The sequence below is a fragment of the Pongo pygmaeus genome, chromosome 3, assembly GCF_028885625.2.
Source record: "Pongo pygmaeus isolate AG05252 chromosome 3, NHGRI_mPonPyg2-v2.0_pri, whole genome shotgun sequence".
Classification (NCBI taxonomy): Eukaryota; Metazoa; Chordata; class Mammalia; order Primates; family Hominidae; genus Pongo; species Pongo pygmaeus.
Genome location: NC_072376.2, coordinates 93,410,031 through 93,433,081, shown reverse-complemented (window position 1 = coordinate 93,433,081; position 23,051 = coordinate 93,410,031). Strand labels below are relative to the sequence as shown.

General features: G+C 34.9%; 1 protein-coding gene across 5 annotated transcripts in view; it reads left to right on the top strand.

Annotated features, from left to right (window-relative positions):
• The window catches only part of PRKG2 (protein kinase cGMP-dependent 2), a 120,876-nt gene that overhangs the window by 53,630 nt on the left and 44,195 nt on the right, over positions 1-23,051 (top strand). For 3 of the 5 annotated variants that reach the window (XM_063663796.1, XM_054486361.2, XM_054486360.2), the window contains exons 7-14: positions 813-890; positions 2,480-2,574; positions 5,589-5,657; positions 10,205-10,303; positions 11,595-11,748; positions 13,923-14,059; positions 17,122-17,211; positions 19,303-19,444. In XM_063663796.1, coding sequence (XP_063519866.1) covers positions 813-890; positions 2,480-2,574; positions 5,589-5,657; positions 10,205-10,303; positions 11,595-11,748; positions 13,923-14,059; positions 17,122-17,211; positions 19,303-19,444 — 864 coding nt within the window. The remainder of the gene's footprint in view (positions 1-812; positions 891-2,479; positions 2,575-5,588; positions 5,658-10,204; positions 10,304-11,594; positions 11,749-13,922; positions 14,060-17,121; positions 17,212-19,302; positions 19,445-23,051) is intronic. The other 2 variants (XM_063663797.1, XM_063663798.1) reach the window with 1 other exon arrangement.

Below are 23,051 nucleotides of genomic sequence, written 5' to 3'. Positions count from 1 at the left end.
GTGACTTTAAGACAAGATCAAATTAAAGCAAAGTAGAGGTGGACAGTTTAATCTATCCTTTGTTTTCTGAGATATTTAGTCGCTCTTTTGGTCTGACAGATGGATAGATTACTTTTCCCTCCTCAAGAATTTTCTAATCACATAAACATTTACAAGAGAAACAGATGTTAATAAATAAAAAGAAATATGCAATAATTTGAGATTTCATGAGGATAAATCTAAATTAAATAATAGAATTTACACGTGAAAATTTCCGATGTCAATGTTTTATGATGACAAATCTTTGGATATAGCATTATGACAGCACTACCTACTGTGAATGTAGAACCTTCCAAGAGGTTGCTTTTCAAGAAATTAGAAATTAAGGGTAATTTTCCTAGTATCTATTGGGGATATTATATAATCACTTGTTCTTTTTCTAGAGCCCAGACTCAATTTTTAGAATGTTGCTGATCACCAAACAGTTTATATTTAGATTATGCAGGTGAAAGCTGGTGATTGTTGCCTGGCTCTCATTTTTCTTTATATCTTTGGACCCTAGGCCTGAAATTCAGTATTCCAGGTGAATTTACTCTGTGAAAGAAGAAAAGATAAGTGCAGATAATAAAGCAAACGTCTCCTTACTTTTCTACAGTTTATGACTGCAATGTAAGAAAAGCTTACAGTTTCAATAGGCAAAAACAACAACCAAACAAACCCTAAAACAGGTGTGGAATACCCATTTCAAAGAAAAAAGGAGTTCTGCTTCCTTTATGTCTTCAATTATGAATCTCCACTTGATCTTACATTTTCTTTCTCTCTCATCCCAACAGGAATACTATGACAAAGGAGATTACATCATTAGAGAGGGCGAGGAAGGAAGTACCTTTTTCATTTTGGCAAAAGGAAAGGTAACTACTAATTAAAGCTTTCTAAATAAAAAAGATTATTTTAAATCAGTTTGCCATAAACTCAACTATGCTTTGCATTGCAACATAGGTCCTCCACTTTGGACAGATAAAGGAGCTTCTGCCAGTAAAGTCCCATGCAATTCTGTTTCAACACTGGGTTTGGAGTGGAGGCCACAGGACCCCCTAAGAAATAATAACTTCTTAGTGATGTTACGTAGGTCACTTGATTTTTTGCGGGGAGACCTAGCTTGATTGTATATGAGATGGCTGGATTATTTATAAGGTCCCTTCTGGCTATGAATATGTGATTCTCAATAATCCCCAGATTCCCAGATCAGTGCTAGAATATTTTCTCATCCAACAGATATGACAAGTAGCAGGTAGAGAATGAATTCAGCAATTGAAGACAGTGATGATTAGGTATCAAGCTTAGAGAACCAATATGGCACAGAATTACAATTGAGACAAAACAGCTCAAGTGAATTTAGATGCTGATGCAAAATTTACACTAACATGTACAATAAGTCTTTTTCTTTACCTAGATATTGAATGGATAACATGTTGCCAGTTGTTCCAATGTTGACTCAACAGTATTACTCAGAGATGAAAAGCATTTGTGAGATATTGAAGGGAAGGGTCAATTCTTGAGCACCTATGTGTGTAAACTGTCAGATTTTTACATATGTTGTATGGAAGAGTTTACCATCAGGGAGTCAGGCACTGCCGTTTGTAAACTGGATTGTGGTTGAACTTTGAATTTGGCCCCAAGTGAAGGAAAAACATGAACAAAATAGTTTCAAACCTCTGAAACTCTTCAATACTCAGAACTGCTTCTTGTCATTTTTTCCCAACCTAGACCCCATACTTTGAAGTAATTCTTGCTGATAAAAAATTGCATTTTTTATTTGTAAAATTTTAATTCATCGTGACATACATAAATGCCAAACAGAATTTCTATTCAGCCTGAAGCAGCACTTGTCACCATGTTGAATTGGAATAACTCTAGCCCCAAACAGGGCTTTTGCTGTTTGGCCCTGCTGGGTGGGGAGTTCTTAAGCCTTTCTGGGCAACAGATTGCTTTGAGATGCCCATGAAAGTTGTAGACCCTTCTTCAATCAACATTTTGCATTCAGTTTTAGGAGGTGCACAGGATTTGGCCAGTCAATCTATTGATACCAGACTCAGAACTACTGATACTCAACCTTATTTTTGATTAATTTGTCAACTCTATTAGGCTTTTTAAAATAGAAAAAGTTCCCACAAGACTATTATTATTTGCTTTGTGGATCTCTCAGAAGAAATCACTGGATTCACATTTGAAATTTAACTTTAGGAGGTGGAGTTTAGATGGTGAATTTTCCTCTTACAGTGGGTAGTTATTTGGTAATATTAGACCATAGGATTTCCCACATCCATCAAAATGGGCTGAATGTAGGTAATTGTCCTAATTACTGTAAAATTAAAACAAAGTATTGTCTTTTTCCTTGTCCAAGTTTATATAGGTCTGGAGGGTTCGGTTGAATGAATGTGTGTTCAGATTCTCCTTTTTCTTCAGTCTCTTTCTCTTTGTATTGTTTAACATTGTTTAGGTAAAAGTAACACAGAGCACAGAAGGCCATGATCAACCACAGCTGATAAAAACACTGCAGAAAGGAGAATACTTTGGAGAAAAAGCTCTTATCAGGTGAATTCATGAATTATATGCCATACTTTGGATAAATGCTTCGACTATTTTTTATATAAAATCATTTAGAGTTGTTAAATTGAGCTACCAAGTTAATGGCAACAAATATCCTAATATTAAATATTTTGAAGTGATTTCTTAAAAAATTTTTATGCGAGAAATGAGTATGCTAATTTGCAGAGGAAATAATTGGAAAATCTTAAGTTTGCTAGTGAAAATGAAATTGATGTTCTATTAAACTTTTTAGTTTCAAAAAAGGGTCTGAGAAAAGATTAAAAATGGAAAAATTACCTTTGTATACAGATTTTTATATTTCCAAGATTTGAAATATTGCCTACTTTAGAGTTTTCACCTTTTTAAAAATTACGAAATAATTTTATATATTTTGTGTGCTTTTAAATCATCAGGTCAAAAGTAGTATTTTTCTTAAGAATTTTTATCAGCTCGTTTTGCAAGTTTTAAAAACAACTCAAAATAGTATATTTGCAATTTTTACCACAACCTTCAGTCTTGAGGTATGAGTTTATTTATTGTTGATCTAATTTATGGAAGAAATATTTTTAAAAGTTAATTAAATGGCTCGAGGGACACTTTGCATTTCCTGGAACTCATAAAACCTCAAGTCTGATCAAATGCATTTTCCTAAATATAAATAACGTTATAAAATATTAAGTTAAAGTTAGAGCAACACACTTTATTGGAATTATCTATGTTTTCAAATTAATACTTGGAATTACTTAAGAAATCAGTTAAAATTTACATATGACTAAATGCATTTGTTTCAACTGTATGCTTTTGGAAAAGGAATAGTATTCCTGTTCATTTATCTTCTTAACCTTTGCCTCCGAAACCCCAATTCTGCTGATTTGTAGATCAGGTTTACATAAGTACAAAGCAAAGAAAAACTGTTCAGATATTATCTGAAGACAAATTTGAGTCTTTAAAAATCACAAATCTCTTAGTTTTTAAAGAAAACCAAGTACTAAAAATAAAGTTTTAGCTATTATGTAAGCAATTTAAAAGTGGGATTTAAAGATAAGCTGAATTCTTCTTTATCACTTTGTAGCTGGTAATGAACTTCTTTCAATATTAGGAAAATTATTCTTCTTTTTGTTTATTTGTAACAGAATATAAATACATTCATGCAATATAATAATGTAATATCATTATCCAGGGCTTCAGTGTCTTTGTTCTTAACACTTACAGGTTTTCTCATACTTTCAAATAAAACAACTGAAGCTTGAAATTGCACAGAACTTTATAAATGCAGTATAGAGTCAAAATAGCTCTTGAAAGAAAATATGTTATTCAGTTTTGCTGGGCCTGAAATAATTTATGCTATATGTTGTGGCTAGCCAATTATAATGTTTTCCCATAAAAAAAGCATGGGAATTTATGTTTAAGATAGACACTCAACTCCTAAAGGTGTTTGAAAGCATTAAGCTAAAATCAGTGAGAAGGAAAGTTGGAGACAAATATTTTTATATTTTTGTGCCTTTTAATGCTATCACATTTTAGGGCCACTGACCGTGATTCAGTAATCCTTATATTCTGTATATTTCCATGACTTGACATTAAATAGTCCCTGGAGTTCTTTCAGAATTTTATGTGCAAAAATAAATCTATGGCACTTACACAGTTACTATGAAAGAAACATAAGTGTATTTACATACATCTAATACTTGTAAAATGTTTGCAGAGAATATTCTCAGTCAGAATCATGATACTGACATGCAAAAGGAATACCATATGCCTTTCCTTTCTCTAAGCTCACAGATCAAATGGTTGGCCCATAGTCAAGATCATGTCTGTGTCTATGTCTATGTCTATGTTTATGTCTATTTCTAGATCTGTCTGGCTCTACATCCACCATCTCTATCTCTATCTCTACCTTTACATATACAAGTACAAATTTTCCTGCTGCTGTCTCAAAGGTCCATGAAACTGAAGTGTTTTCACTGATATCTTCTAACAAGGACCCTGTAAATGTGGGAGGGATAGTGAGTTATGTCAGAAGGTCTCAGAATGTGAGCTAGGTAGATAGGGGTCTTTGAAATAGTAGAGATGGGCTGCCAGTGTTTTTCCTGTCCCATTAGTAAGAGAAGGCAAAGGAAATACACTTTGTGTGATAACATTTTTGATGAAGTTACCTAGAAGAGTCCCAAAGCGTACTCCAGGGTATGCTTGGTACTCCCAAGTCACCTTAAATGAATCTCAGAGCACTGGGTGCCTTGTGGATGTACCTTTTTTGTGTGTGTCTTTTAGTTTATAATAGAGAGAGGAAGCTAATATAAGTAAAGGTCTCTAAAGAAGTGCTTTACCTGATACCCACTGGCATTCATTAGGTAATTAAATTTGCTACCATTAGATTATATACAATTGCAAGATGTCAATTATAAGATGCACTGCTATATTATATACACCTAAAAAAAAGAAAATGCTGCAATTACACTACAATTTATCAATTGTAAGACATGCTCTAATTTCAGAGATTTTAATGGAAAAATATATACTTACACTTTGAAATGGAAGTATTTTAGTATTTAATTAATTGGGTGATATGGCAATGAAACTATTTTAATTTTATTAATGATTGATTTAACTTATGCTAATTACTTGACTGTTTTTCCAGTACATTTCTCTGATAAGTTAATTTCAGTTTTGCCTTCTTGTTAGTGAATAGTTTTCCTTTGATCAGAGGAGAGCTATTTTATTTTGACTTTCACAAAGCTCAGAATGAGATTTCATAAACATTTGTAGTCACTTATTCTTCTCTGTTCCCAGTGCAATTATCTTCTTCTCCTCTGAATTCCTTGTGTACATAACTTCTACTGGGGCACGTTTCAAATCTTTTTTTGGGGGGATATAAATTATGATGTTTATTTAAAAGAAGCAGTTTGTGGGAGGTTTAAGTGATGGTTGTGTTTTCATATAAAGTTAGTACATTCCCTAATAAAAGTGGATGTTTAATTTCTAATTATAGTGAAAATTGACTTTCCTATTTTTGTTTGCAGTGATGATGTGAGGTCAGCTAACATTATTGCTGAAGAAAATGATGTTGCATGCCTGGTTATAGATCGAGAGTGAGTATACTGATGTTGGAGGAGGCAGGCCACTGCCACCTTTGAAGACTTGGCCTTCTGTTACTTCAAGGCCGATCTGTTTTCTCATTCATCACCAGTTGGAAATACTGGCCGATCTCAGCTGCAAGTACATTCTATTAAAATTCATGGGAAGGAACAGGGCCTTCTGATCTGAATCGGTCTGTGGCAGGGGCAGATGCTGGAAGGCTAAATATTTTGTGTGCAGAGTTTGTATATAAATATCAGCAATAGACTGATTTAAATTCTGCATCTTCTAGGGAAGTAAGTTGATTAGTTCATTTACGGATTTCTTCCATGTAATATAGTGAACAATTACATAATTTATTTCTAAAATGCCTTTAGTAGTGAAAAAATTTTTGAACAAAACCTCCCTCAAAGCATAAAATATATATTAGCTACATATTTTTCCAGAGTGGATTTAATTGAACATTTGTTGTAATTTATAAGTGATGTGTGTCAATATTAATCTCTAAATGTCTTAGGTTATTCTTCAAAATAAGTCGCATTTTATATCCATCACTCATTTTAAATCATGTTTGAATCTGCCCCCCTGGGTTTCTCATTAATCAATTCAATATTTTTGGTTATCTACTTGACAAAATGAAGGAAATTCAGTGATACCGAAGGCAGGCCATTGTCAGAAAAGTCATAGTGTAGTCAAAGAAATAGAGCATACGCATATGAAATATTAACAAAAATTATAAAATGACAACAGATATCACAAGGTAGTATATAGTTGACTGTTAAATACAACATTAATTGAAAATAGAGTCTAGAGATATAGAGCTGAAAAAAAACTTTAGAGCATTTAAAAATATATTTTTATTATGGAAAATTTTAAACATATCAAAAAATAGAATGGTATCATGAACCCATAATGCAAGTTAAACAATGATCAATTTATGCCTTATTTATACCCTTTTACCACTTCCTGCTATCTCCACACTATTTTTAAGCAAATTCCCAACATAAAATTATTTTATCTATACATTTTAGTTGCATTTCTAAAAGCTAAGTATTACATGTAATGCATGACCACAATAAGGCTAACATGCCTGAAATGTTAACAATAATTCTTAATATCACTTAGAGTTATTTTAATTCTCTCCTCTACAGATACAAAATGAGTCCCAGGTAGGTTACATAATTTTCCCAGCAGTGCTCCCTGTGTTGGAGCTGTCCCTGTCCAGGCTTTCTAACTCCTTTCCCCATGCTTCCCACCATGCCAGTTGGTTCCCAAGCATATGTTCAAAAAGAGGAGCAATCACTATGCAGTAAAGTAGTCAAGGTTTTATTTTAATTTTTAGGTGTGGAAAAGGGATTTAAAGTATTAACAGGACTTTTCTAGGCAAAGAGGAAATGTCGAAGTCACCCTAGGTAAAATAAAACCCTCAAGCAAAAGCATAGGACTAGAAAAGTGTGAAGTGTGTTCAGATAAAGGTACTCTTTGGATGCCAACTCTCAAATGGAAAATATATTGGTACAGTATTGTATCAATAATGCATTGTTTTGTATATATGTTCCTTAAAATATGTGCAAGCACTGAGTGGCATTAGCTGTGTGGTAAAATATTATAAATGGATGCAAAATGCTAGGACTAAAAATAGGATAGAAAGGAGGAACTCATTTCCTTTTTCTTCACTGTAATCACATACACCACATATTTATACAATATCTCATGTATTCATAATCCATAAAGAGGATGCAATAATTTTGTATGGCTTACAAGTTACTTGCCAGTTTATAATTTTAAAATGTTTAGTTCACATGTGTATAATTTAGAGTCTGCAATATACAAAGTATTGCATTAGACACAATGAGACATAAAAATTACGTGAATATTTTCTGTGGATAAGACAAACTGATTATCAGACATACCTAGGTTTACTTACATCTTGAATTTACTGAGACAGTTCAGATTACACCAGCATATTTAATATTGACACATCATTTCACTCAGAAATATATTCCAGCTTGGATGATAAATTATATGATCATCCTAGCTATGACTTATAGACTAGAATAAGATCCCACAATAATGCTCTCATAGCAGCCTTTATACCCTTGTCATATTATTATAACACCTTGATTGCTTTATTTAACATCTGTCTCTCCATGCTTCTGTAAGCTTCATAAATACAGAAACATGTAACTTGTTCACTGCGGTTGCAGTGCCAGCCTTTGACATAGTCCTTGGCATATGGGAAGTGCTCTCCAGATGGTGGCTGAATACAGGGCACCATCCTTGCAATGAAATATAGTGACTGAAAGCCAATGACTTTTTATTTCTTCTTTCTTAATTCATGATTTTAACAAAGGCTTAGATTGCTTACAGTGCAAGAAGGAGAGTTTGAGTTATATTTCCTATTTTTAAATGTGATAAAATATGAAATAACCCTTTTGTATGGTGAGAGCTCCAAACAAATGGGAAATGCTATTTGTCACATCTCTATCATTGACTGTTGGGACAAATTTCAAAAAAAAAGTTCATTAGTTGTTGCTAAGGCTATATAGCATCTGAATTAATGTAGGCTATTTGAATATCACAGCAACAATTTTGTAGCTGTTTAAACTTGACTTTAGGATTAGTTAGTGGAGAACTTCTAGAGACCTATAGCACCCGTCTCACCTCTATTTAGAAAATAAGATTTGTTTACAGTAATACTGCAGTTAGTTTAATAGCCAGCAAAATAACGGTGAAGTATAGAATAAATAAAAGTAAAACAAAGTAAGAGTGTTTCCTTTTTAACAGAAAATTTCAACTATTGGAGATTAGAAAATTCATAGCCATCCTGTTTTATGTCCCAGTACTCTTCAGTCGACAAAGGTCAGTCCATAGAACAGGCTAGAAAAGAGTAGAGAATAGATCTGGAGGGGAAAGGAAAAATACCCTGCACAGTACGTAATATGTGCTTAATAAAGTAAATATAGATTGGTTGTCAAGTAAATGGGTAGAGGCAGTAAGTTGAGACAGCACAATATTGAGGTGGCCCTGGCTTATTAATTTTAGGTATTTTGAGGTAAACTCACTCTTTTCATTCTACTATGTACTAGGTACTTAAAATGTTACAAAGATGATTAAAGCATGGTCTTTACTTTTAAGAAGGATACTATTTTGTAGTAGGGAAAAGAAGTACCCTAATAATTACAAGTCAAGATAGATTGTTGGAGTTAGAAGCAGGGAAGCATTGGAAGTAATCAAGAAAGTTGGCCTTTCACTGGTGAAGAAAAGGATTATTTTTTCTCAAGGGCATAGGATTATGTTAGAATTCCCAATGATCATGAACAGGAGACAGAGTGATTAGATCAGGCCTATGAGAAACCTGTGATCCAGGAAGGGTGAGAAAGGTAATGAGATGTTGGCTGATCCTCAGAGAACTACTAAAGTAAGGTAAAATGTTTTGGATTTAATTATGAAGGAATGTGAAACAGAGAGAGTTATCTTGAGACAAGAGATAAATTTTATTCTTGATTTAAAATATATATAGCTTAACTTAATTAAGCAAAGTTAAAAGAATCTGTAACCCCTGTAACCTGTTGATTCAGCAAACACATCATGTAAGGCTGTTCCCTTCCCACTATCTTCTTAAAAAAATTGTTGTTAGACCTTGTGGAGAAATAGGAACACTTCTACACTGTTGGTGGGACTGTAAACTAGTTCAGCCATTGTGGAAGACAGTGTGGCGATTCCTCAGGGATCTAGAACTAGAAATGCCATTTGACCCAGCCATCCCATTACTGGGTATATACCCAAAGGAATATAAATCATGCTGCTATAAAGACACATTCACATGTATGTTTATTGCGGCACTACTCACAATAGCAAAGACTTGGAACCAACCCAGATGTCCAACAATGATAGACTGGATTAAGAAAATGTGGCACATATACACCATGGAATACTATGCAGCCATAAAAAATGATGAGTTCATGTCCTTTGTAGGGACATGGATGAAGCTAGAAACCATCATTCTCAGCAAACTATCACAAGGACAAAAAACCAAACACCGCATGTTCTCACTCATAGGTGGGAATTGAACAATGAGAACACTTGGACACAGGAAGGGGAACGTCACACACCAGGGCCTGTCATGGAGTGAGGGGAGTGGGGAGGGATAGCATTAGGAGATATACTTAATGTAAATGACAAGTTAATGGGTGCAGCACACCAACATGCACATGTATACATATGTAACAAACCTGCACGTTGTGCACATGTACCCTAGAACTTAAAGTACAATAAAAAATATATATATATAAAAAACCTTAAATACAAGGCAGAAAACTATAAAAAATTTTCTGTTCTCCTTAATAGCCCCTTTGCTTTTATAAACCCAAAGGATCAATTATATATAGCTTTTAATAACCATTGTACATATTACATCAACTTCAATATTTCATAAATTATTTAAAAAATGATTTATAAAGTCATGAATAACCAGCTAGTGTTTTATGAACTTAAAAGAATGTCAAGTTGCCTTGGTAACTATCAGCACGGAGCATTTTATTTTATTCTATCTATTTAGAACATTCAACCAAACTGTTGGTACATTTGAAGAGCTGCAAAAATACCTTGAAGGATATGTGGCAAACCTGAACCGTGATGATGAAAAAAGACATGCAAAGTAAGTGGAGGAATGTTTTCCTGAGCTGGAGCTGACTTCTGGCAGCCAATAAATAAAGAAGGGGACAGAGGGTGTGACTTGCTGTGTGGTAACTTTTAATGTGCCTTCACTAGAAAATTCTGAAGAGTTCTTTTGAATTGTTCTTCCACAAAGACAACACCACTTCCACTAGAATGGATATTATCTAAGTCTATTATAAATAGTCTGCTCCTTTGTTTTGGGTGATGAGTAGGAATGTTAGGGAGAAATGTTCTAATCCAGGGCCTTACAAAAGGGATATTTTATGTTGCCTGGTGACTTAGCTCAAAAAGACATTAATATTTGATTAGAGGTAAAGAGCAGGGTTATAGTTAGAATTTTTTCAAAATGTAAGGAATCTATTGCCCAGGGGTATGTGGAGGAGGGGTTTGAGTAGGTCTCTAAATGTAGCAATAGTGATTAATTTCTTCTGTGTACTAGAAAACTCTACTTTTGTTAAATGAAAATTATTTGAAAATTGTTTGCTGAAACATTTTTTTAGAGTGAATGCTTAAGCATATGTTCACTAAATAGTGCTATCAAAGCCATATAGTCAAAATTCTTAGAAAACTTAAATTTGAATTAAATTAGAATATTCCATCAGTACTTCGTATGTTTTTGCAATTTTTACGCTGAAGGCCTTTTGTGGTAATAATTTATGAATATGTAACCCAGAGCAGTAAACCTTAATTAAAAGAGAAAAAAAATGGGTATTACTTAGACATAAAGTAAGAAATGTACTTTTCATATTTCACAAAGCAGTTATTTTGGTTCAGCCATGCAAAGCTTCAAGATCTGATAAAACTAGCAAAACGTGGGAAAGATTGTAAGTGTGGCATTCTCCTGTACATGCAGCAAAGGAAGTGGCTCCCTTGTTTCATTCCCATTCATTGACTGCTTTTCATGGTTGTTTTTTAACAGCTTTTTTGAGGTATATATATTTTTAGTTAAAAAAAATTTCCACACTGAGAAGAAACCTAAGAGGTACATTTTAAATACCACAAACTATACCCATTTTACCTCTCATTGATTCAATTTGGCATTCGTCTGTTTCCTGGTATATGCATATGTGTGAGTTTTATGTTTGTATATTCTATTGTTTTCTCGCTGCGTGGGACTGAATCTGATCCATAAAAGTTGAGATAGCTTTTGTGGCAAGTATAAATCATTGTTACAGCAGAAATTAGACTGTCGTAGGAGTGAAATTTATGTATGGCATGACACCTTCTTGATTATGGGTGTGTGTGTGTAAAGTTTCACTTCTCTTGTACAGGCGATCCATGTCTAACTGGAAGCTGTCCAAAGCACTCTCTCTGGAAATGATTCAGCTGAAGGAGAAGGTGGCCAGATTTTCCTCATCATCCCCATTCCAGAACCTTGAGATTATTGCAACACTGGGCGTTGGTGGGTTCGGAAGAGTTGAGCTTGTAAGGGGTTTACGTTTCAAGCATCTGAGAGAAGCCTTTTGACTTTTTTTTGTTTTATATTCCAGCATATCTTGGAGGAATATATGAATTGTTACTGCTATCTTAAATGTTGCTTTGAACTGAAATTGAGGAAGTAAACTTTTCACTCTGTATGTTGTATAGTAGCAGGTCTGTGCTAGTAAGTAACTTGTAATAATCAACTGCTAGTTCAAGCTTACATCACGTCTTTTGTGAATTTTCTTCTCGATAATTATCAATATACCAAGTAAGCACTTCCAAAAGGAAACATAAAATAATGTATTTTCTAACAGCAAATGTGTGTCTGTATACATTCATGACACATTTAGTCTCTATACACTAAAGAAAAGAAGAATGTGTCAAGTGAAAATGCCATAGAGATGAAATATTGAATGTTATAGTTGTGTTCTTTAAACAAGTGCAGTACCGTGTCTGTATTTCACCTTCATTATTTTATTTTTGGGTTGCTCAAAATTTCATATTGTGAGAAAAGAAAAGAAGATGAAAGGGAATATTTCATATTGTGAGAAAAGAAAAGAAGATGAGTGAAAGAGAAGCCTTCTGTAGTGTTGATCAGGATATCTGGGAACTTACAGCCTGATTTCAGTTGTGCTTTCCACATCACCCTCTCTCTGAGCTATCAGCTTCCAAGGAGTAGCAAAAGTGGTACTGTCAGAACAAGTTTTCTAAGGAAAATGTGGAATAGAGATCTGTGACCTTACTGGGTACAGATGGCTCTGAGGCCTTGGCAATTACCAAGTCCTTCTTAGCCCATCAGATTTTTAAGGATTCACCATACCTTATCTTCTGGGAACTCTGCTGACCTGTTGGTCTGCTGGCTGGCTTTGGGCATGAGCAGATTTGAAATGCTGTCAGGAGAGTCTGGACAGTACACTTCAGACCCAGTCCTTACTTCATCTCTGATGGGGGCAGGGACAAATGGTTCCTTAGGATAAATAATGTGTGTAATGTCTCTTATACCTTATGGAGAGATAAAGATAATATCCGTCTGCAGTGGTATTTTTCGTCAAAGTTTGTGGCAAAAGGATTCAATTAACAAAGCTGAGATCTGTTTTCCAATAATAATTGAAGCAGTAAATCCACCATTGATTTAAAAGTCATGGGCAGCACTAATAGCAAACATGAGCAAAATACGGAGTGCAGCCATTTCTGCACAATGTAGTTACTTATCTAGCATAGTCTGCTTACGGAGTTTTAAATCTATCAAAAAATTATTTTAAAATGTTTATTTCCTTTTAAGGAAATTACTTGATCGTACATCTAGAGTAGTACTGTTTAATAGAACTGTGCTGAGGGAAATGTCCTATATCTGTGCTATTCAATAGGGTAGCCACTAACTAGATGTGACTGTTGAGCTTTTGAAATGTGGCTAGTATAACTCAGGAACTGAATTTTTAACTTTATTTAATTTAAATTTACATAACCTCATGTGATTTGCAGTCATCATATTGGATGGTACAGATATAGAGCTTGATTTCATATATGTTGCTTTAGGCTGGGCGCAGTGGCTCATGCTTATAATCCCAGCACTTTGGGAAGCCAAGGTGGGAGGATTGCTTGGGCTCAGGAGTTTGAGATTAGCCTGAGCAACATAGTGAGGCCCCACCTTTATAAAAAATACAAAAATTAGCTGGGTGTGGTGGTTTACACCTGTAGTCCCAGCTACTCAGGAGGCTGAGATGGGAGGATAGCTTGAGCCCAGGAGGTCAAGGCTGCAATGAGCCCTGATTGCACCACTGCATTCTGGGCGACAGAGTGAGACCCTGTCTTAAAATGATAATAATAATAATATATCTTGCTTTGAAAGCAAAGTGAATAATAAGAAAAAAATGGCAATTCTAGTCAAAGTTTTTTATGTCACCCAATTAAAAACAGAATAGCTATCTAAATATTAAGTCTAACAGAATTTTATTTTGCTTTAATACAAAAATTTTAGAGCCACATCCCAGATAGATGAACTATTCTAGAAATAGTGATGAAAGGGAAGTGTGTACACTTGAATGAAAGTTCTCAAAGGGATAAGTGGCTAAGGGCTTTCATACTAATTAAACATGAAATTGTTTTAACTCTCATCGATTAGCATGTTTTATATAGATATAAGTTAATTTTGAGGTATCTTTCCATTTCTTACATAGGTTAAAGTAAAAAATGAGAATGTCGCTTTTGCTATGAAGTGCATAAGGAAGAAGCACATAGTTGACACCAAGCAGCAGGAGCATGTCTACTCAGAGAAGAGGATCCTAGAGGAGCTGTGCTCTCCATTCATTGTGAAGTAAGTGAGCACTTGGCTTCCAAGGACTTAGGATTTTCAGTCTCTTTATTTATGTATTTACTTAAATTATTTTTATTTTTATTTTTAATTTTTGTGGGTACATAGTAGGCATATGTATTTATGGGGTACATGAAATGTTTTGATACAGGCATGCAATGCATAATTACAGCATGGAAAATGGGGTCTCCATCTCCTTGAGCATTTATCCTTTGTGTTACAAACAATCCACTTATACTATTTTAGTTATTTTACAATGTCCAATTAAATTGTTACTATGATCCCCCTGTTGTGCTATCAATTGCTAGATCTTATTCTTTCTTTCTATTTTATTTTGTACCCATTAACCATCTCCCCTTCCTGCATGTCTCCCCACTACCTTTCCCAGGCTCTGGTAGACACTCCTCTATTCTCTATCTCCATGAATTCAATTGCTTTGATTTCTACAAAATCACTTATTTGTGATCCCACAAATAAGTGAGAACATGTGATGTTTGTCTTTCTATGTCTGGCTTATTTCACTTAACATAATGACCTCCAGTTCCATCCATGTTGTTACAAATGACAGAATCTCATTTTTTTTGTATGGTTGAGTAGTACTCGGCTCTTGTTTTAAACTTTCCATGCAAGAGGACAGAAAGAAGAGGTGGAGGAAGCCCCACTCTGGATTCTCCAACCCAGTCACAGCAACAGTACTAAAAATGTTAGAAGTTTGAGATCTGGGGTCAGATGTTTTCCAGTTGTTTTGATTCTTTTTTTTTTTTTTCTTTTGAGACGGAATCTAGCTGTGTCGCCCAGGCTTCAGTGCAGTGGCGCGATCTTGGCTCACTGCAAGCTCTGCCTCCAGGGTTCATGCCATTCTCCTGCCTCAGCCTCCAGAGTAGCTGGGATTACAGGCACCCACCACCATGCCTGGCTAATTTTTTTTTTTTTTTTGTATTTTTAGTAGAAACGGGCTTTCACCGTGTTAGCCAGGACGGTCTCAATCTCCTGACCTCGTGATCTGCCCACCTTGGCCTCCCAAAGTGCTGGGATTACAGGCGTGAGCCACTGTGCCCCAGCCTGTTTTTATTCTTGAGTAAACATCACAAAAATGTGTGTGTGTATATATATGTGTTTGAGTATGTGTATATATATATATATATATGACTATAAAGTTATTGAGAAACAGTTTGAACTAGTTATTTTATTCAGACTTAATGCAGAATTGGGGACTAGGGAAGCAAGGATTTGTGTGAAACTCCTCAGAGAGCATCCTGATCTTGAATTTCTGCAGAAGGCAGCGTTTGGGCCCATGTGGGAAGCCAAGGGGGAATGTACCCTGGTTCTAGTAGTAGCTGGGTACCAAAACATCCATCTTCAAAACATCCATTCTTTCTGTAGCTGTCACAAGAGTTTGCAGAAGAAATATTAATTATTATAGACCACAGCTCTCTATCCTTGTGAATTCATGGGTAGTGGTGTAAACCAGTTTATGCTTTCATATATGTCGTAATGCCCCAGAGTGTAGTTTTAGTGATTTCTGGGTAATGTAAAGTGTCCCTGCAATGACTAGAATTTATGCTTTTTGATCAAATGCTTTAAAAGACTCTTTCTCCCTATCCGTCTTTCCAGACCCACTTTTTTCCCCAAGATCAACAAAGAAGTTTGAACCCAGGCAGTGCTGGCAATAGAGAGTCATCCAATTATCTTTATTTTATTTTCCTAGAATGGATGCCCTTTTAAAATTAATATTTTATTAACAAGCTATGATGAGCAGCTTCAGGGCATGGATTAGATTGCATTCATTGTCTTATTTTCAACTCTTTCCAAGGTGCCTGGCATGTAGTCAGGCAATAATATGAAGAATAAATATTAATGACAACATTTATTGAGAAATTAACATACACCAGGTGCTGTTCTAAGCTATATCTATATGTATAGATAATCAACACATTTATCTCACTGGTCAATTAGAATAAAATGGATATATATATTTTTCAATGAATATATATCAATAATATACATAATAATATGTAATCCGTATAGAGTAAAATGAATATATATGTTCGTTGGGAAACAATGAGAAAACAGAGGTTGCATAGCTAATAAATGTCTGATCTGGATTCAAGTCTTGGCAGCTTGATTCAGAGCCCACCCTTTGAACCACTTTACCTGATTGCTTCTTCTATCTGCATATGATATGGCTGTTCTACTGTCTGCTTTGGTCTGGGTGTGGTGCTAGGGAGAAAAGGGGGTCTCTTGATTAAGGCCCCAAAACTGCTTTTACACAAGGTTGAAATATGATGCCCTGCCTAGGTCCCACTTCGGAACTGAGGCCCCCATTCCCCCAGCTTCAAGGAGTGTGTTTGTCAGCTGAGGACTCTATCTCAGTTCCTCTCTGGGCATTGGTTTTTGTTTTTATTTGGTGAAGAGAACCACCTTGCTCAAGATCATACTCTCTCTTCGGGGACATGCATCCAACAACTGCAGAGCCTCTTGAAGCTGAGGCTTTTGTCGAAACTAAAACATAGCCCAATTCTACTTCCTCCCTCCCCCACAGGTGTTGTTTCCAATTGCACTCCCTACTAATCTGACTGCTTGCAAATCTCAGTCTCAGAGTCTATTTCCAGGGGATCCAACATCAATTAACCAACTAGGGGATATAAGACATTGACATGAATAACTACTATGCAAGGCAAATCTTAAAGGTGACATATTCAGAGGTCTCTGAGGTTTTGGAAAAAGGAGAGGACATATTTGGTAGGTGGGATAATGAGATGTTTTGTTAAAAAGATGGCCTTGGAGGTTGGCCCTGAAGAATGGGTAACATTTACGGTAAAACTGAGATTAAGAAGTTCAGTCTGTGGTTAGAGAAAGGCCAATCTAAGTGAGATCCACAGGAGCAGAAGCAAGGCAGTAGGGACATCAAAGAGGATTTGGCGAGAAGCCCAGTGTAGTTGTGGGGTATTTATATGGAGATGAGGATCATTGTTCATAATGTTATGATGATAGTTCTAAGCAACTTTAAAAAGGTTTTTAAACTAGATTTCTAATAATAACCATGTTTTTATCTGTCTTCACAGATTATATCGTACTTTCAAGGACAATAAGTATGTATACATGCTTCTGGAAGCCTGCTTAGGTGGGGAGCTATGGAGTATATTAAGGGACAGGTAATGAAAAAGTTTATGTACTCACATCTGGTTTAAGGGATGCTATATTTATAATCATTAAAAGGCATAGAGGAAATCATTAGGAAATTATTATAACAAAATATCCCTTGATAAAATAAAGTAGTAATCGTGATATTTTCTTAGCTAACGCTACAATAGTGCCGTAACACCACACAAGGTAGTTGTTGTCATCTCTGTTTTAGGAAGTAAAGAATCCCAGACTAGAGAGGAGGTGAACTATCCCAGGTTACATGACTAGTATAAAGCAGAGTCAGGGTAAAAGTCCAGATGTTTCTGATTCCAAATCTCCTAGCAAAAGCAGTGTGATAAACAAAGGTGGGGGTGGGGAGTGGGTAAGCCCTCACTGAAAAGCAGAGCAAGATGCCTGCAAAGATTCAGTTTTACACAAGGGGGTAATTTTCACACAATTAAAATCATAGATATATACTAAGCACCACCTATGTAAAAGGCTTCATAGTGCACAGTGGGGGTCAGGAGGAGACGCTCTAGACAGTGTGGACTTTTCTAATCAAAAGAGTAAAAAGTAGAAACTTTACCTCTAACGAGTTTAGAGTTTCCTTGGGAGATTACCTATACAGTTTTAAAACATTTCATTGTTTAGTGAGAAAACTAAGTGATGACAAAGAAGTTGGAAATTTGTAGTTAAATGCCAAATAGTGTTGTAGATGGTGAGCTCCGAGGAGGGGAGAGAGAATATGATGATAGAGGAAGGATTCAAATTAAACTCTAAACATGACCCAAATTTGGAAAGGCAGAGAGGCAGGGAAACTGCTTTAAGACAAAGCAGGGAAGTTGAGGTAGTATCATGTCTCTTTGTGGATGGTGAACAGAAGAATTTGGGTAGAAGTTAAGGGCAACAGAAGACATGAGAACGTAGGTTGGCATTAGATTGTGGGGGTTGATGCAAGGCCACATATTTACAGTCAGACCTGTGCCAGTGTTTTTCAAAGTTGGCCACACATTGCATTCATGTGGAAAGCTTTTACAAAGTAAAAATGCTGGGGCTCTAATGCCAGAGGTTATGATTCATTTAATCTGGGATGGGGTCCAGTAAATGATTTTTTAAATGCTTCTCAGGCAATTTTAATGTGCATTTATGATTGAGAATCACTGACTTAGGCAAGGAAAGAACATTGAGCATCTGAGTAGAAGATGAATGTGTTGTATCAGGAACATTCCATTGGACAGATTTGAATGGGGAGAACCTGGAATGGTGAGGAGACTTTCATGATACCAGCAAATGCATTAGCCTCTTCTATCTTTGCTTCAATAGGCAAATTTGTTGAGAAAATCTAAATCATTTTAGAAAAGGGAGTTACTGCTACCTGTTAGGCGCTGTGCTTAATCCTGAAAATGTTTTTAAGTAAGTATCAAACCTTTTTTACTGATATGGATTCTGAGCCTCAGAACAGTTAAATAACTTTCTCAAAGATATAGTGAGTGAAAAAAACGGAAGTCAAACCCAGTTTCTGTCACTCCAAAGCCATGTTCCTCTGTGAGATCGTGTGGCAAATCACCACTGCATTAAAAAAAAATTCAGTCTGTAAAACTACACACAATGCTGACAGAGGGGACTCTAATAAAAGATCAAGGGGCCCCAAACAGAAAAGACTTATGATTCCATTTCTACCGGGGTTACTCTGATGTGCTATGCAAACAGGAAATGAAAATAATCACTTGAGTCATTTTTAAGTCAAGCAATAAATTGCAAAAGTCTGGTTCAAGCTCTCCACTATAGTTGCATTTTCTCCAGAGTTTGTGATGGGTGGCTGAAGAAAGTCTTTGTTTTTGGATTTTTCTCTTTTACATGTTCATGTGTGATTACCAACAACAGTTGTTGATATTTTAATTTTAGTGAAATAGTTCTTGTTTGTATCACATATCTCCCTGAATTGCCTTATGATCTGCAAACAGCTTAATTCATGAGTAGTATAAAATACATTTTATTGTTGATACCCTGCAAAATATTTATATTGCATAAACTTACCAATCCAATAATTGATTTGACACCTAGAACAGCACCAAAGACGTGTATCCAGAGTATTAAGAGGGAAAATGATTTCGTTGCAGAGGCAGCTTTGATGAACCCACCTCCAAATTCTGCGTTGCTTGTGTGACAGAAGCATTTGATTACCTGCATCGACTAGGTATTATCTACAGAGACTTGAAACCAGAAAACTTAATTCTAGATGCTGAGGGTTACCTTAAATTGGTAAGACAAGTTTACTCACTTACAGTCTCATATGAGATATTTCCCCTGGCAAAAGTCGTGTTATAGTTGCAATTTTCTTTTTAATTTTGGTGCAGCTGTTATTCTCTCTTTGGGGGTATGGCCTTTGACATTTCCAGACAATACAGGGAGCAATGTTATGAGTACATTATTTTTGACCTAAGGATTTAATGTTTAACCATATTTGTGACTCCTACTGAAGGGTCACATAATAGAATGCCTTTAAAATTGGATTTTATCAGTATTTTTGTTTAATTTTTAATAATTTTAACTATTTTTAAATTGGTTCTTGCTATACATAGGGAGTGGCTATAAGGAATAATAAAAGAAGATAATATGATTTCTACCCCAAGATATCCACTGTGTACATATAAAGAGAAGATAAACATAGAGATGTTAGTAGTTTTCTTGAAATCTTTTGAGGTGATTTTAATGGGGCCCCAGGGTTTAACATCACAACCCTGGAGTACAGGCTTCTTGAGGACACAGACTTTCCTAGCTGTCCATCTTTGTAATCTGCTGGTCCCTAATATGAACTCCTTTGCATGTTACACTAAGGAAAAAATTACTACTAGTCACATAAACTGCTTTCAGTGAGAAGCTATAATAGACTGGACAGTCATAACTGAGGAGAAAGCAAGGCACTTTGGACCTCGGGAAGGAACCCCATTAGAATGGGGAACCCAAGCTTTTACCTGAGTCCATTTTTACTTCAAGGACGTTAAACCATTTCTGAACAAAGATATTAAAAGTTTCTCACTTCAGAACTTTTATAAAAGGAAATAAAAATAGCTCGCATTTAATGGGCAGTTACTATTTTTAAAGCTACTATGCTAAATCTTTTACAATTAACCTATTTAACAATCTATAAGATAGGTTAGATATGTTTCATCACCCGCATGTTATAGTTGTACAATTCAGCCACATGAATTAAATTTATTATGTGTAAATGCTAAGATATTTTTCTCCGTGGTAAAAGAGTAAAATAAAAGCCCTTTCATGTGAAATCTGGCTAACTTCCAAGAAACGCTTTTAATCATTCAAGCTTTATTTTATCCATGAAAGATAGCTTTGAGAACTGGTGAGGTACTAACACAAGACCCCAATCGCTTCTGTTCTTCACAATTCCTTCATTGGTTATGCCTCCTACATCTCTTTACAGAAACTCCAGTTTGGAGTATTGTGAAAGTAAAACCAACGTGAGGGATGCAGACAATTCAGTAGCTCCATCTCTTTTTTCTCATAACTGATTTTTCTTAAAAAGCTGTTTTTTTTAAAAAAACATATTTCACATGTATAGGCATAGAGGTCAATAAATAACTGCTGTTATCCATTCTGCTAATTCATTTACCAATCAGCTAAACAAGAAGTAAGAACTATAACCTTCAGTGATTAAAAAGTGAATATTAAATATTTCAATTTGTAGCTATGAATTAAACTATATACCTTGAAATCCTCTTACTACAAAATGTCTACTGGATGAAACATGAAAAGCAGTATTAGATATATGGCTGAGTTTATAAGACAACATGAGAATTCCTCTGGGGTTTGAAATCAAACTTGAGCAGCAGTATCTGGTGGAAATCACACATCGAAGCTGCCATCTTACGTGCACATAGCAATCCTAGGTGGTCTAGAGGTTTGATTTTAGTAGCTGTGCCTTCTGGGAACAGGAGACCAAGCGTTGGACCTGTGTAGTGTGGGTAGGTGAATCAGAGAACATTGCATGAAACCAGGAATCACATAGATTAAACTCTCGGGGAAATAGGAAACAAGAAAAAAATATCAAATTTGTAATGACAGATTATATGCAAAGAAACATGCTTTTCTCATTATTGGCTCTTGGTAGAGGAATAGAAACCTATCCCTAAGAATTCTTGGCTATAGGTTGATCTTAGTGGAGGTTGGGTGCCCAGTCTTCAAGGATGGAAAAATCTAAGCAAGAATTTAAATGAAATGAGTCTATGTTGGTGGCATGCCCAAGTTCCCAAGAATCAATGTGTATTCTTTCTGGAAGAATATACTCTCAACTCAGGACACAAAGAACTACTGGATCTAAAGTTCTAGGGAACATAAGCCAACATTAAAAAACATAAATGTATGAGGAAAAAAGCTACTATAGGCATTCATTTCCAGAAACAAAAAGAGCAGAAGCAGACACATAAGTGCCTCATTTATTGGAGTAATCAGATATAGACTATAAAATAAATATATCTAATATGTTTTAAAACTAAGAGAGGGATAAAAAATGAGCAAGGATCAGAAACTCAAAAAAGATCTAAAAGATATGGAAGGAAACTAACAAAGCATCTAATAAGAAATTAAGAGTATAATGATTGAAATTATATATGCAATGAAAGCTTTCATTAATGGTGGAGTAGCTTGCATTGGACTACCCTTTTGATAAGATTAATCATAATTGAAGGCATTGAAAAGAAATAAAGAGTAGATATTCAAGCTTTGTAAAAAGGAAATAATGCTGGGTGAGATCCACATTAAAACAGCTGTTATACAGCTGTTCACTTCAGGACAATCTTCAGTGTATAAGGAAAGGGGAATAAACCTCTAGTTAAAATTGTACCTCATAGTAAGGTAGTGAGCATTTTTTATCAGGTTGTGAACAGGATAAAAATATCTCTTCTTATCACTTGTATTTAACATTGTAATAGAGGTCTTAGCAAATTAAACTAAGAAAGATAAATGAAACCCCCAAAGATTATAAAGGAAGAAGTTACCTATTTTTATTTGTAATGTGAATTTTTATTTAGAAAAGTCTGAAGACTCTACCAAAGAGGTACTTGAAACAAGAGGTAAGTTAAGTATGATTACGGGTACAAAGTAATATACAAATATAAATTCTGCATTTACTTACTAGCAATAAAAATTTGTAAGTGAAATAAAATAACCTTCATAACACTAAAAATTATAAAATAATTTTCAGTAAATTTAATATGTAAAAAGTATGAGACTTCTACATTAAAACCCACAAAATATCACTGAAAAGAAACCTAAATGGCAAGATATACTATATTCATGGATTAGATAATTCAATATTTGATAAGCTATTCTCCTCAAATTGATCTAAGATTCAATATTACTGCATTAAAAATTTGAGCAGCCATTTTTTTTAGAAATGGAGATGTTTATTCTAAAATTTACCTAGAGATGCAAAATGATTAGAAGGGTCAATAAACACTTTGAAAAAGAACAAAATTGAAGAATATATACTATTAATATCAAGACTATAAAGCTACAGTAATCAAGGCAGTATGATATGGGTATAGGAAAAGACAAATAACTCAGTCTAATAGAATAAAGTCCAGAAATAAACACGCACAGTCAGCAAAAGAATCTTTTCAAAAAACATTGCTGAAACAACTGGATATCCATATGTGGAAAAAAATTAACCTAAAGCCCACCACAAACCATATACAAAAATTAATTCTAGATGAATCCTAGACCTGTAAATCACCTAGACATAAACATAAGGTAATATTTTCACAATTTGAGGTAGGCCAATATTTCTTAGAATACAAATATTTGCAATATATATTTACATTACAAAAGGCTTGTATCTAGAATATATTTA